The sequence below is a fragment of the Pyxicephalus adspersus genome, chromosome 8, assembly GCF_032062135.1.
Source record: "Pyxicephalus adspersus chromosome 8, UCB_Pads_2.0, whole genome shotgun sequence".
Taxonomy (NCBI): domain Eukaryota; kingdom Metazoa; phylum Chordata; class Amphibia; order Anura; family Pyxicephalidae; genus Pyxicephalus; species Pyxicephalus adspersus.
The window spans coordinates 38,718,788-38,732,657 of record NC_092865.1 but is presented as its reverse complement, the minus strand read 5'-3'; the positions used below and the strand labels follow the sequence as shown (position 1 = coordinate 38,732,657).

General features: G+C 37.1%; 1 protein-coding gene across 1 annotated transcript in view; it reads left to right on the top strand.

Moving 5' to 3' along the window:
* Positions 1-1,796: 1,796 nt before the first annotated feature.
* Positions 1,797-13,870, top strand: part of CFH (complement factor H) — a 33,794-nt gene continuing 21,720 nt past the window's right edge. The window contains exons 1-3 of the mRNA XM_072420101.1: positions 1,797-2,059; positions 9,102-9,287; positions 13,314-13,419. Of these exons, the coding sequence (XP_072276202.1) occupies positions 1,975-2,059; positions 9,102-9,287; positions 13,314-13,419 (377 nt within the window). The 5' untranslated portion in view covers positions 1,797-1,974. The remainder of the gene's footprint in view (positions 2,060-9,101; positions 9,288-13,313; positions 13,420-13,870) is intronic.

The window sequence follows — 13,870 nt, the reverse complement described above, 5'->3', positions numbered from 1 at the left end:
GAACAAGGACAGCCTCAGGTCTGCCTGGGAAACCACATGGATTGGCTAAAAAGATCATTTGAAAAGCTAAGTGTGAAGAGATCTTGTAGTAGTCATGGTAGTGCCTGCCATTGCCAGAGCATGTGATGTAATCCTATTATCCAGCCAAACTGCCCCCTCTTTTGGCAATAAACATATACTGAATGGATGATCTTTTATGCCTGCAGAGGTATATTTGACTAAATTGGTTACAGTGCTAGCACCATTTCTTTGGTTAAGTATCTCTGTATTCTCCACATTGCTGAGGAAGTGCTTTGTAGAAAGCTTGTTGAGTGTTGGTACATCATGGAATACAATGGACATTATAATTGTTTTCTATGTTTACGTTTGATCATGAAGTAAGATCTGTTTGTAATTACAAGGGCTAATTTTGCCCTGTGCTGTCTGTGCCTATGTTACAGTAACATTTCAAATATTTTTTATCTGTTTGATTTCAGGATAAATGAAATAAATAATGTTTTTAATTACACCTTAATCCCACGATTTCTTATTTTTTTTATGCAATGTAGAGGATATTGGGATGTGGCAGTCTGCTAAAACAGCCTACACTAATAAATAAATGATCACCGCATTGGTCATACAGATTTGCTGATTTGCATGCATGTACAAAAATATCTGTGCGTGTGCGGATTGAGCTTATTGTTATGTGAGTGTTAAACAGTAACTGAATAGCATTTAAAGAACTGTGTTTCACAGACTAGTACTATTATTTTAATAATTATGTATTTTGAATTAAAATATGCACCTAAAGGAAACAGTATAGTCTATTGTAGAGCTCAGGTGCAACATCTGGCTGGATCTCCTGCTATTTACAGGGAGTGGGCAGTTTGATTATGGTTCTGCAAGTGAGGTCTGGTGTGTTTTGTTTTTTTTTTTAAACATGGGATAAGCTATTATCTTTTCCTGATCTAGTGGAGATGCTCATGGAGGATTCTTACTAACACTGGTGGTGCTACTGTTTACAAGCCCAGTTCTTTACCTACTCATGCAAAAATGTTTGTTATGTTTTTATAATTGTATAATTTTATGACCAGTTTTTTTTTTTTTTTCATTTTGTATAGATCAAAATATCTATAATAACCCCCATGAGGTTATGTTCTGCTCTCTGTACCCTGAGAGAGAGATTTTCCTGTGGTATATTTCTAAATTAAGTTATGTTTTTTATTTTGCATGTTTTCATTTGCATTTTACAGTAACCACACAAGTAGAGCACTGCTGGGTACTTTGTAGCCTCCAGTTCTCTGTATTGATATTCACAGACAGAATGTGAGATTCTGTTTCAGCAAATGTTTTAAACATTAAAATGATGGTTTGAAAAATCAGAATTTAAAACTACAATTGCTGATTAGCACTACATAACATGCATACACTTACATGCTTATCTGTGTTATAGTGCAGTACAGATAGACAGGTAGTCTGTTAGATTTCTAGCCATATTTCTAGGGTGAGATTTCAACATGTTGAGAAATACTTTTATTAATTGTTTGTATAATCAAAGGTCTGACATGAATAGAATTTAGACCGTTTTCATTTCGGAGTTGTATTTGCACATTTCGCAATTCTTTTCCACAGAAATCCCTTCAACAAGGCAGCCAGGGTTTCCTGATAACCACAAAACAAAGTATAATTTGTGCAATTCATTATTTACCTTAATATACAAACAAGCATAATGCAAACTCCAATATGGGGGTAGTTTAAAGATCCGCAATTTAAATCTTTGTTGTGTTTGCTTCACAGGGGGAAGCTAAAGAATGGAGAAATCACCTCCCACCTCTTGCATTCTTTAACAAAGATTGTGAAACTCCAACAAGGGAGAAGTTAATTCAGAGATTATAAACAAGGTCATTCAATGGTCTGACATACTCTGGTTTCTGCTGAAGCTGAAGAATAAATTGGTATACACAGGGAACAAATGAACCATAGTGCTATTCAATCATGACTTTACTAGGTTGTCTGTTTGTCCTTATCGGTGTTATATGCTGCTCTGCAGCACCAGCATCTGAAGCTAAACCAAGTACAGGTAAGACATATTTAAACTATGTTGCTTTGCTGTTAACTCATTAACATGTCTCATTTCTGTGTTATTATATGTTATATAATATTTTATTCTATGCATAAAATGTAGCCCAGTTTTACCAAACGTGCACCAAAAGGAAGTGCTACATTTTATTTAGTATTACCGAACTGAACCTGTTAAGTTTAACTAACTAGTGTCCTAAATAACTGAGAACCTTTATATACAATTTTTCCCTCAAACTATGAATTTAGCTGACACTATTTATTCTGATGGCACTTTGTTCTTTCTCTTCAGTGAATGTAGATCTGGTAAAATGTATGTATAGCCCAATATGTCTCATTTGAAAGATTTACCTTCCCTTTCTGTGCTAGAGAAAGTGAGAGCAAATCTTTACCTAAGTGTGGAAAATTCTCATGTTTGTTGTCACTGTAATAGGTTTTCCCATTATTGAACCTGATTTATTAAAGCTCTCCAAGGCTGTAGAGGATACACTTATATCAGTAGAGCTGGGTGATCCAGCAAACTTTCTTCAGTCTTTTTATATTTGCTAGCAAATGTTTTCAACCCTGGACCGGATCCGTTCCTGGTTTGCTGGATCACACAGCTTCACTGATGAAAATATATCTTCTCCGGGCTTGGAGAGCTTTATTAAATCAGGCCCATTTTTTGTTTTAGTAAAACTATTTAGTATTTTGTATCACTTTCTATCTTCATGATAGTCATCACCAAGAAAAATAGGATAAATATACCTAAAAAAAACTACATTTCTAATCCATATTATCTTTAAATGTAATTTATAAGGCACCAACCTATTATGAAGAACTGTACATTAACCCCCTAGCGTTGTTATTCTGTCCGTATTGTTATGCGAAAAACGTTACATTGTTTTGGATGGAAATTTATTTTACATTGTAGGCTTATAATTCTTAGGATAACTCACCAAAATATGTTGAATATTAAATAAATTTAATAATAAACTTTAAATTTAAAAAAAATCTTAAAAAAGGGTGCAGAAAAAAAGTGAAACCTGTATTATACAGGTTATCTTTGTATTAGACTCAATAGAGTTATTTTGTATTGAATCCGTTACAAAATGATTAGAATTTCCCACCGCACCTCCCGCACGAACGGACGCATGCACCAACGTAAACCCTGGAGAACGACAGTGCAGTCACCGGGAGAAGATCGTAGAAGGAGGATGCCGCCCGAGGACCTGGAAGGACTCCAGGGGATGCCAAAGGAACAAGGTAAGTGGGGTTTTTTATTACCCTGAGTGTGACTTGGGAATACCGCAGGTATTTGCAGGTAAAATCTACCCCAAGTCACACTCGGGAATACCGCTAGGGGGAAAAAATATGGGTTGCAAATGACAAAATTACATAGTAGATCAATACAAACCGTCATACTGTAAAAGGAGAGGATTCCAACAAAGCTAAATCTAATTGGTTTAATTGTTATGGCTCCCTTATGTGAAAAGCAGCAAATGACTGCACATCTCTACAATCATAGGCATGATCAATCATTTTCGTTTATGGGGGCACCAAATAGACTGAAGGGTGGTTAGCTCATGTCTGTATGAAAATATATCTTTTTTGGTATAGGTTTTTTTTTTTTTTAAATAAATAAACACAATAGACACAAGACTGTGAATGTGGTAAAGAACTGCAATTAAGTATTTAAAGCTCTTATATTCCAAGGTAAACAACTGCTATCTCAATAATTAACCCTTGTTAAAAGGACAAATGAATGAGAGTGAAGAACTCAGGCGTAGGTGCTGAATTTCTTTCAACAAATACACTGAAGCATGTTTAATATTTCTTTGCAGTGATTTGCCATGCTGGTGTTGCTGTTGCAGAGTGGAGATAGGCTTAGTGGCAGGACTACACCTAGCAAATATTGGATCAAAAACAAATACATTGAAGTGAAGCGTTTTAATGCTCTTACATGCATGTTTTCTCATGTTTCATATAATAGATCATATAAAGCTAAACACATTTTGTAATTAAAAGCTATTTTAGTAAAGGTGAACAGTCTAACCTCCCTTAGTAAATTAACCACAATGTGTGTTTGCTTCTTAATATATGGATAAAATCTACAAAAATGTGCAGAATTATGACCAAGAGCTTTAGTGGTATATCTGGGAATTGCAAGAAAAATACAGTTTCTCTAATCTTGTCCTAAGCAAGAATCAATATACATGGCATTTCATTTGTGCCTATTTACCAGAGAAAATCCTGGTTAATTCTCGATGGTTCCCTGCTTTCTGTGCAAATTGATACCGGATAATTTACTAACATTAGAAATCAATGATTTTATTAATTTTCTTATTGTCAGTGTTGTATAATTGTCCTATTGGTGTCACATAATTTTTTCATCTCATACATTGTATATGCTCTATTATAACACGAAGAAGGTTGGGAACTACTGCACTTGCAAGTGCACATTAGAAAATGTATATGCAAAATGGACTCTTAGGGTTTATTTTCTAAAGAAGTAACTTTTATACTAGGATCAAAACCATCCTCTTGAGATTTAGGATTTATTTAATCAAGTTAATGATTACCTGAACTGTAAAACTATCTCTAACAACTCCCATTAATAAAAAGACTGCTGGAATACACATGAGAAAATCTGGTGCTCAGGGTAAGAAGTTCAGTAAGTACCCCTTCCTGTCCAAAGATCCCACCCTTTACTTCATCAAACATATAAAGGTAGGGAGAGGTGGGGGCTTGGGGGTTAGAAAAGCTAACATTTTTTATAAGGTTTAGATCATTTGGACAATTATCAGCTAAGTTTAATTTATTTCTGGATACAAATTTAGACTTTCATCCAGAATCCCAGTATGGTCAGGAGTCCACATCATTGTTTTTATTTATCTCAGATCATGTTGCAATTTTGTCCAGTTTACTTAAAGCACAAGCAAATAAAAGATAACTGGTTCTGAGTTCCACAGGCTGTTGCTTTCTTTGTTATACATTCAGGCTTGGATCTTAGGCAGGCAAACAACCTGTGTGCAAATATGTCAAAATAAAACATCACTGGCAGTGAATTGTGATGGGGTACTAATTATAGGAATAACAAGCTCTTCTTTAACATTTAAAGCATACTGTTATTGCTTATTGTGGGATGCAGTTTGGATTAATCTGAAGAGGAAGAGAAAGTTATTCAGCAGTGCCAAGTCACACAGACTATGTTTCTGTGTCATTTACCAGTGGTGCCACCATCTTAAAGGATATAGCGGCAGAGAAATGTGAACAGGAACCTGTTAAAAATTGTTCTCCCAACTGTCATCTTTGTAGGAGTTAAAAATCAGTTTAGGGAACTAGGTTTCAAGCTGAAAAAAAGGACCTCCAAGACTATGTTCTCTGGAATAATGCCTGTGCCACGTGCAACACAGGAAAGGCAGAGGGAGCGTAGACAGCTAAATGCATCGCCTACGTCCTGGTGCAAAAGGGAAGTGTTTGGATTCATAGAGCACTGGGCTGACTTTTCATTGGGGTACAACCTGTATGCCAGAGATGGTTTGCACCTAAATGTTCTAAATGGTCTTCTGTGCTAGGGGAAAGATATAAGGGAATGGTGGAGGAATATTTAAACTAGGACAGAGGGGGGTGGGACAGTCAAATATGGTGGCAGAAAGGTTAGTCAGGGGTCAGACACTAGTGGAGGGTTGATTGGGGATAGTTGGGGGGAGAGTTATGGATAATTGTAAGGATTGTGCAGTATTAAATGTACTAAAAAACAAAAGGATTTGGCAAACAGTGATGGTAACAGCAGCAATGAGCCTGTTCACCAATGCTAGATGTCTAGCAAACAAGATAGGGGAATTGGAAGCCTTAATGAGTGAGGAGGAATTTGACTTAGTTGATATTGCTGAATCCTGGCTTTGCTCTTCGTATGACTTGGCTGTCAATATTGCTTGGTATACTCTCCTTCCTAAATACAGAGTCAAAACGAAAGGGTGGTGGTGTCTGTCTGTATGTGAGAAGTGATCTAAAAGTGAATGTGAAAGAAGAAATTGCGGATTGAACAAGCGATGAGGTTGAGGCATTATGGGTGGAGTTGAATGTGGGTTTGAATAACACACAATTAACTATTGGAGTCTGCTATAGGCCCCCAGTGCTAAGGAAGAAATAGAAAATCAGCACAGATAGAAAAAGCAGCAAAAAGTGGAAGTTTTTTAATCATGAGAGATTTCAACTACCCTAACATTGACTAGAGTAATGACACTACTGGAACAGCGAAAGGGAGGAAATTTGTGAATCTAATACAAGATTATTTTATGGTACAGTTTATAGACGCCCCAACTAGAAATGATACTCTGCTGGACCTAGTTCTTTCTAACAATGCAGAGCTTATAACAAATGTGCAAATAAAAGAGAATCTGTGTAGCAGTGATCATAATATGATTTTATTTAATGTAAGTTGTAAATAGGAAGCAAAAATAGGAAAGATAAAAACATTTAATTATAAGAGAACATATTTTCCATTATTAAGGGTGGCTCTCTGTGACTTGGACTGGGAGACAATATTGTCCTCAAAGAACACAGAACAGAAATAGGAATGTTTCAAGTCTGTTCTACAAAAGCAAACTGAAAAATATATTCCAATGGGTAATAGGTTTAAGAGGCTAAAATTAAATCCTATGTGGCTCACAGCTGATGTTAACCCCCCCCAAAAAATGTATCAAATATATTAATAGCAAAAAGATCAGATCCAAGCATGTCACTGGGTGGGTAACTGGGGATAAAGAAAAGGCAGTATACTCTAAACTTTTTTTTTCGGTCTGTGTACACAAAGGAAAATGGCAAAGCTCGAGTCCAAATTCATAATAGCAATGTCACTGCCTTAAATGAGTCACAATAGCTCAGAATTGATATGATTGAGAAACAGCTGGAAAAAATTAGGGTTGACAAAGTGCCAGGACCAGATGGATTACATCCACATGTCCTAAAAGAGCTGAGCTTGGTTATTTCAAAACCATTATTTCTAATTTTTAGAGACTCTTTAGTCACTTGCAAGGTACTGATGAATTGGCGTAAGGCCATTGTGATTCCTATCTTCAAAAAGGGAGCAAAGTCATTACCAGGTAACTACAGGCGCGTTAGTTTAACGTCCATAGTTGGAAAGGTCTTCGAGAGTTTGATAAAGAACCACATAGAACCACAGAGTTTCTGCTAGAAAATAATATTATAAGTGATAGTCAGCATGGCTTCAAGAAAGACAGAAGTTGTCAAACAAATTTACTCTCTTTTTATGAGGAAGTAAGTAAACAGATAGACAGTGGAATAGCAGTTGATATAGTGTACTTGGACTTTGCTAAAGCATTTGACACTGTACCCCACAGACAGTTAATGTGCAAGTTAAGGTCGATAGGTTTAGAAAAGTCAGTCTGTAAATGCATGGAGAACTGGCTTAAAGATTGCATCCAGAGAGTTGTATTTAATGATTCATACTCTGAATGGTCTAAGGGTTTTAGTGGTGTACCCCAGGGTTCAATGTTGGGACCTTTACTGTTTAACAACTTTATAAATGATATAGAGTTTGGGATTAAAAGTATAATTTCTGTGTTTGCAGATGACAACATACTATGTAATGGAATTATCTACATACAGGATGTCTATAATCTACAAGCAGACCTGGATGTACTAGTTTCATTGGGCAGCCAAGTGGCAAATTATATTTAATATAGATAAATTTACATTTATGCACTTGAGGGCTAACAACATGCATGTTTCATACTGTCTAGGGGGAATACATTTGGGGGAGTCAGAAATGAAAAAGGATCTGAGGGTTCTGGTAGATTATAGACTTAACAACAGCATGCAATGCCAAGCTGCAGTATCTAAAGCTAGTAAAGTACTTTCTTGTATTAAAAGAGGAATAAACTGCAGAGATGGAGACATTATCCTGCCCCTGTACAAAGCATTCGTCAGACCACATCTGGAATATGCAGTCCAGTTTTGGGCACCAGTTCACAAAAATGACATTGTTGAATTAGAGAGAGTGCAGAGAAGGGCAACTAAATTAATTAAAGGAATGGGGGAGCTCAGCTATGAGGAGAGATTAGCTGAACTGAATCTATTCTCCCTTGGGAAGAGACGTATAAGGCGGGAATATGATCACCCTGTATAAATATATAAACTGTCCATATAGAGAACTCTCTTCCCCATTATTCACTTTGACATCATTACAAAGAACGAGAGGGCACTCTTTGCGTCTGGAGGAAAAGAAGTTTAAGCTCCAGATAAGGAAGGAATTCTTCACTGTAAGGTCTGTGAAAATGTGGTATCGGCTCTCTCAGGAAGTAGTTTCATCAACTACTATAGATTGCTTTAAGAAAAAGCTGGATGTTTTTCTAGAAGCACAGAATATAACTGGGTATTAAGTCTTTAAAGTAAAAATAAAAGTGACTGTTGATCCAGGGAACATCCGATTGCCCCATGGAATCAGGAAGGATTTTTTTTCCCCTGTTGAAGCAAATTGTACCAGGGTTTTTTTTTGCCTTCCTCTGGACCGACTATGTCTTATAGGGTTTTATATCTGGGATATGTTTATTTCCCTAGTGGTTGAACTTGATGGACTTGATGTCTTTTTTCAACCTAACCTACTATGTAACTGACAAATAATTGAATGAAATGTTTAGGGTCCATGTAATGTAACCAATCCAAAGGTACCTGGCATGACGGAAGGTCCTGATCTTGCTTGTGTTTAACCTTGATATTTGGCTTCTGTGGGATTTTGGGAAAAAATTCATAGAGAGAGACATTCTAGACTTTTAGAGTGTAGAATACGATAAAGTCATCTGGGCAGGGGGTATTACGTTATTATTACTGCTATTCATGTGCTAGTGTCCTTGCAAATTGTTCAGGAGTTTCCGTGAGAATGTTAGATGTTTTATATCACCTGTCTACTATCTAGCAGTATGTCACATGAGAGAGCCCGCCTTAACACATACTTTTTTTATTCCTGATGCTACAATATCAGATCTTATTTATGGAGAAAATGTGCCACAATAAGATTTTTTGTTCTTTGCTTATTATAGGTTCCTGTAAAGCACCACCAAGATTTCCAGATAAAGAATTGCTGGGTGAATGGAATACAGAATATTACGATCCTGGTAAACGTGCACAGTATAATTGCCGACCTGGTTTCATTCGTCTTGGATCTATTCAGTTTGTGTGCAGTGAAGGGCAGTGGATTCCTGTGGGTACCAGTGGACAATGCAAAAGTAAGCTTACTTTTATATAAATCTTGTAACCTTAAACTCTATGCATATGGGCCATATTTATCAATTGCTTAGAAATAATTTACTTGTATAAAATGTTACACTAGATACCATTGTAGCACAAATAACTTTGTAAACTAAAAGTATTTTCTTAATTAATTTATAATGTATCCATTTCTATTATTATGTGATTCATAGTCGTGCCCCAGCATACCCATACTGTATGTTTAAGCAGGAGTCTATATGTTGAAAAGGAGTATTCAATTCTTCCAGCAAGTTTTAGCATTTAACACTGTGTTATTGTTATTGTTATTGTTTCCCTCCTGTCTATGAAATGACAGAACTGGTCTTGCTATTTGTAGTTCGTGTGACAAAACCCAAAATTAGGGATGAGCTTGCCAGTTTGCAAGGTGTGAAATTCAGCCTATATCTGGCTGATTTAACAGGAAAAAGAATTAATGGGAAAAGTTACATCAGACAACCTCTGGTATGAAACCACCGGACGCAGGACCACCATCAGAGAGGCACATTAATGACTCCAGTACCAGGATCGGATTAAAGGTGATTTTGATTGGGGCCTGGCTACTACCTGAAAAGCTTTGCTCTCCCAGTTTCCAACCAGCAAACGCAGACTGTGCAGGCTAAATCTGGTCATTAGGGATGGTGCTTCTGGTGATAATGATGTCATTGTATATACAGTAAACTTTCCTGCAGTTCTGTACATGATTAAGTCGACATTGGAACTTCTGATTGTGTTGAGCTGTGTATGTTTGTACACCTGAAATAGACAATATCTACATTTCATCGTCAATCTGTGAGCTGCAGTCTTCTACATAAATGACACAGAACACTCTGGACAGTATTGGTGTACACAGCTATGGTCATGACTGTGGCATGTAAGACCCCTTTTTTATTAAATATTATACAGTATTTATATACCGCCATCATATTACGCAGCACTGTACAAAGTCCATAGTTCTGTCACTAACTGTCTCTCTGATATGTCATTAATATAGTCTAGGTCAATTTTAGGGGGAAGCCAATGAACCTAACTGCATGTTTTTAGGATGTGGGAGGAAACCGGAGTACCCGGAGGAAACCCACGCAGACACGGGGAGAACCTGCAAACTCCATGCAGATAGTGTCCTGGCTGGGATTCGAACCTAGGACCTAGCGCTGCAAAGGCCGGAGTGCCAACCACTGAGCCACCGTGCTGCCCAATACATATTAAACCTTTAAAAATTACACCCCCACTATTTCCTTAAAATAAAGACCAAATATGCAGGTATGATGAAAATGGCCTTGTGGCTGTTTATTATCTTACAATATAGTTTACCATAATTTACACATTTTAAATAACCCTAAATAACAACTATACCATAATAACGATAACATAATAAACCCAAGACAAAACCCATTCATCAGGTGGCTGGTCCTCGACCATACTTAATACTACTTAAACCATTAACCCGGGATCTGCGTTTAATTGATAAGCACAACTGTTCCCAGGCACCACTCCACTGCCTCAGGAAATATCAATCATGCATACCTCCCGGCATTACCCTTTTAACCCCATCATTACACCAACTTGGAAACCCCATACCACAGATGGCTCTCCACACCCCATCACAATGTACCACACCAACACACTTCCCCTAGAGGACCTCACACTGCCTAACACAATCCACACTCAAACCACCAACCTTCAGGGGTGGGCGGGCGGTCGTTCTTCCCCTTAGTCTTTTATGCCCTTTCTTACCCCACCCATTGGTATACCAATATAACCAATCCACAACACAATATTTAACCTTCCCCCTCACACCATCTCCTTACCTTTTGGCCTTCCCCCCACAGTCATGTTGGCCCCCGCCTAGCCTCCCTGGAATATGTAGCATCAGCAGTTATTTACTAGGTATTGACATAGCAGCAAGTCTTATCAATGTGACATTTTAGATGAGCACAGTTCAGCTTGCAGCAAATCACAAACAAACCATGATGACTGTCATTCATCAGGGAAAAGCTGTATAGGAAGATGACTGCTTGTTATGATGATAAGTATGGGGCAACATTCTCCTTGTTGTCAGGCACAGTATGTGACAACAATATTACCCAATGTAAAAAATGCATCAATATCTATAAACAGAGTGGGGGGAAGTGACCACAGGTTGAAGAGGATTAGGGCTCATTTATATCCATGCAGTCTGTTAACAAATGTAAAGCAGAACTAAATGTAAAGAATTAAAGAAAAACTACAACCAAACGAACCTTTTATTGCAGAATGGACAGACAATGTCTCTTCTGCAATAAAACAAACATACCTGCCCGACCACAACTTTTTAACCCACCTGTCCTTTGGTAAATATTCCACCATCTTCTTCTGCCCTTTTTTTGTTGGATTTTCGGCCATCTTGATTGGCCAGACCAGGATGACAGAAGCTGGCATGTCACCTGCCTCATCTACAAAAAAATCTCACCTGCTTGCAGAATGTGGAATGTGAAACTATAGTTCCGCTTTAACATGCAGTCATTCATAAATGAATGAGCTGCCATTGCACCCAGTATGCAAAAAAAAAAGAATGAGACATATTTTTCTACCCTTTAGCACCACACCACATTTTGGTCAGGGTTGCCAACCATCTAATTTTTTCAGGACAATTCCTAAAAACAAACCTATTGTTTCCCCTTAGTCAGCAATAAAATAATTAGCTAGTAGCCAGCAGTTGAAGGTAAAATGAAGTCGGCTTTATTCTCCAGTCTCCAGCAATGATCCCTTGGAGCTCAAGCCCAGCATACAGAAAATGAAGACAAGGGAGTTCCTAACACCTATGTACACTTTCCAGTAGCAGTCCTGTACTAGTGGTCCTAATGCACACATGTTGTGTTGTGAAGGTGAAAATAGCATTAGAAATAAAGGTAAAACTGCTGGAGCAAAACATCAGGGGTGATAGAGAGAGACACAGAAGTAGGTTAATTTATATTTTTTTTTACTAATGTATTTAATGTATAGAAAATAGAGACAGAAAAAGAGAAACTAGGCTTCCCAAAACAAATTGTTGTTGTGCATGTACCATGTTTAAATTAGAAGTCTTACCTCACTTTACCCCTCTCTCTATCCCCTCCCCTCTCTATCTCTCACTTCATCCTCTACCCCTCCACCCCCAATCTGTTTCTCCCCCTTAACCCCCTGTCTTTCTCCTCTTCCTTTCCCTCAGTCTTCCTTTCCTTTTTTTCTAACTCCATATCCTCGCTTTACGTTTTTTCCCTATCTCATTATTACTCTGTCTCTCTTTGCTGTTACCCCATCCCCTTCTTTTAGACATGGGGGAGGGAACCCCTATAGTTTACCCAGAAATGTCTGATGGTGGCCCTGATTGGAGGAGCACTGGTGTTTTTGTCAAAACACCGAGTTGTTCAATCCTGTGCATATGTATGAAAGAATTTTATTCTATTGCTGTTATGTTGATAGATATAATATATTGTTTTTCTGCTCATTTATTGTCCTGATGTCCTTGGTGACACCACGTGCCCATTTAAACTTTTTTGTTCTATGTATTGTTAGTGAGACTTAAATGAAACCTCAGATGATATGAATACATTGTAGTACAGAAATCAAAATTATTATTTTACATTTACCTCAAACTTTAAATGAAACCCCAAAAAACATTCTTCAATGTATCTTTTATGTCAGCAATAATATAATAATAATATAAATATCTGAACTGCAAGTATGCAAACATCAGAAAAAAAATGACATGCATTTAGCCTTTCCCATGTTATCCAAAGCTAGTCAAAACTTTTTTTTTTAGAACTCTACTTTAACTACTTATAAAACAGTAAGTCTGACATTCATCAAACATTCATTGCAGGGAAATGTTGTAAAAGACAGTGGTTGATTTACCCCCAATGTGAATGTTTCGTGAAAGTCACATTTCAAATACGTTCCCTAGTGTTAATGAAAACAGTAACAATCTGAGTAGTTTTGCTATCTAATATTTACAATGACCTGATAATAACTCTTGCATTATTTAGAGAAATCATGTGGACATCCTGGAGATATTGATTTTGGTACATTTGAACTAAAGAAGGAAGAAGAGTTTGTGTTTGGAGCAATTGTTGAATACACATGTAATGATGGGTGAGTTACTGCATGTGATAACATAATATTTGTCAAAGGGTTTTAAAAAAATGTTTATTGCAAAAGAAAACAGTATAATAGTCTGTGGGGTATATTTACAAAATATTGTCCTGTCAATTTGACCTAAATTCACCCTATTTTTCTGTTTTGACTGCTGCACACAGAAGAAGCTGTAGGGTTATGTAACCCAACTTTTCAATAACCACCCAAAAACAGCCAGGGGGTTTCTGGAAAGTGGTTCTGCACCCAGCTAAATCAGGCTGGAAAGAACACTGATACCCCTATATGTCTACATAAAAATAGTTATCTGTTATGTGATATATATATATATATATATATATATATATATACACACACACACGCACAAATACAGGATCAAGATACAGGATCTGAGCAGAAAAATATTCCTTCCTTGACACAGAAGCCAAAGGGCATTTTAAAATTTACTGTA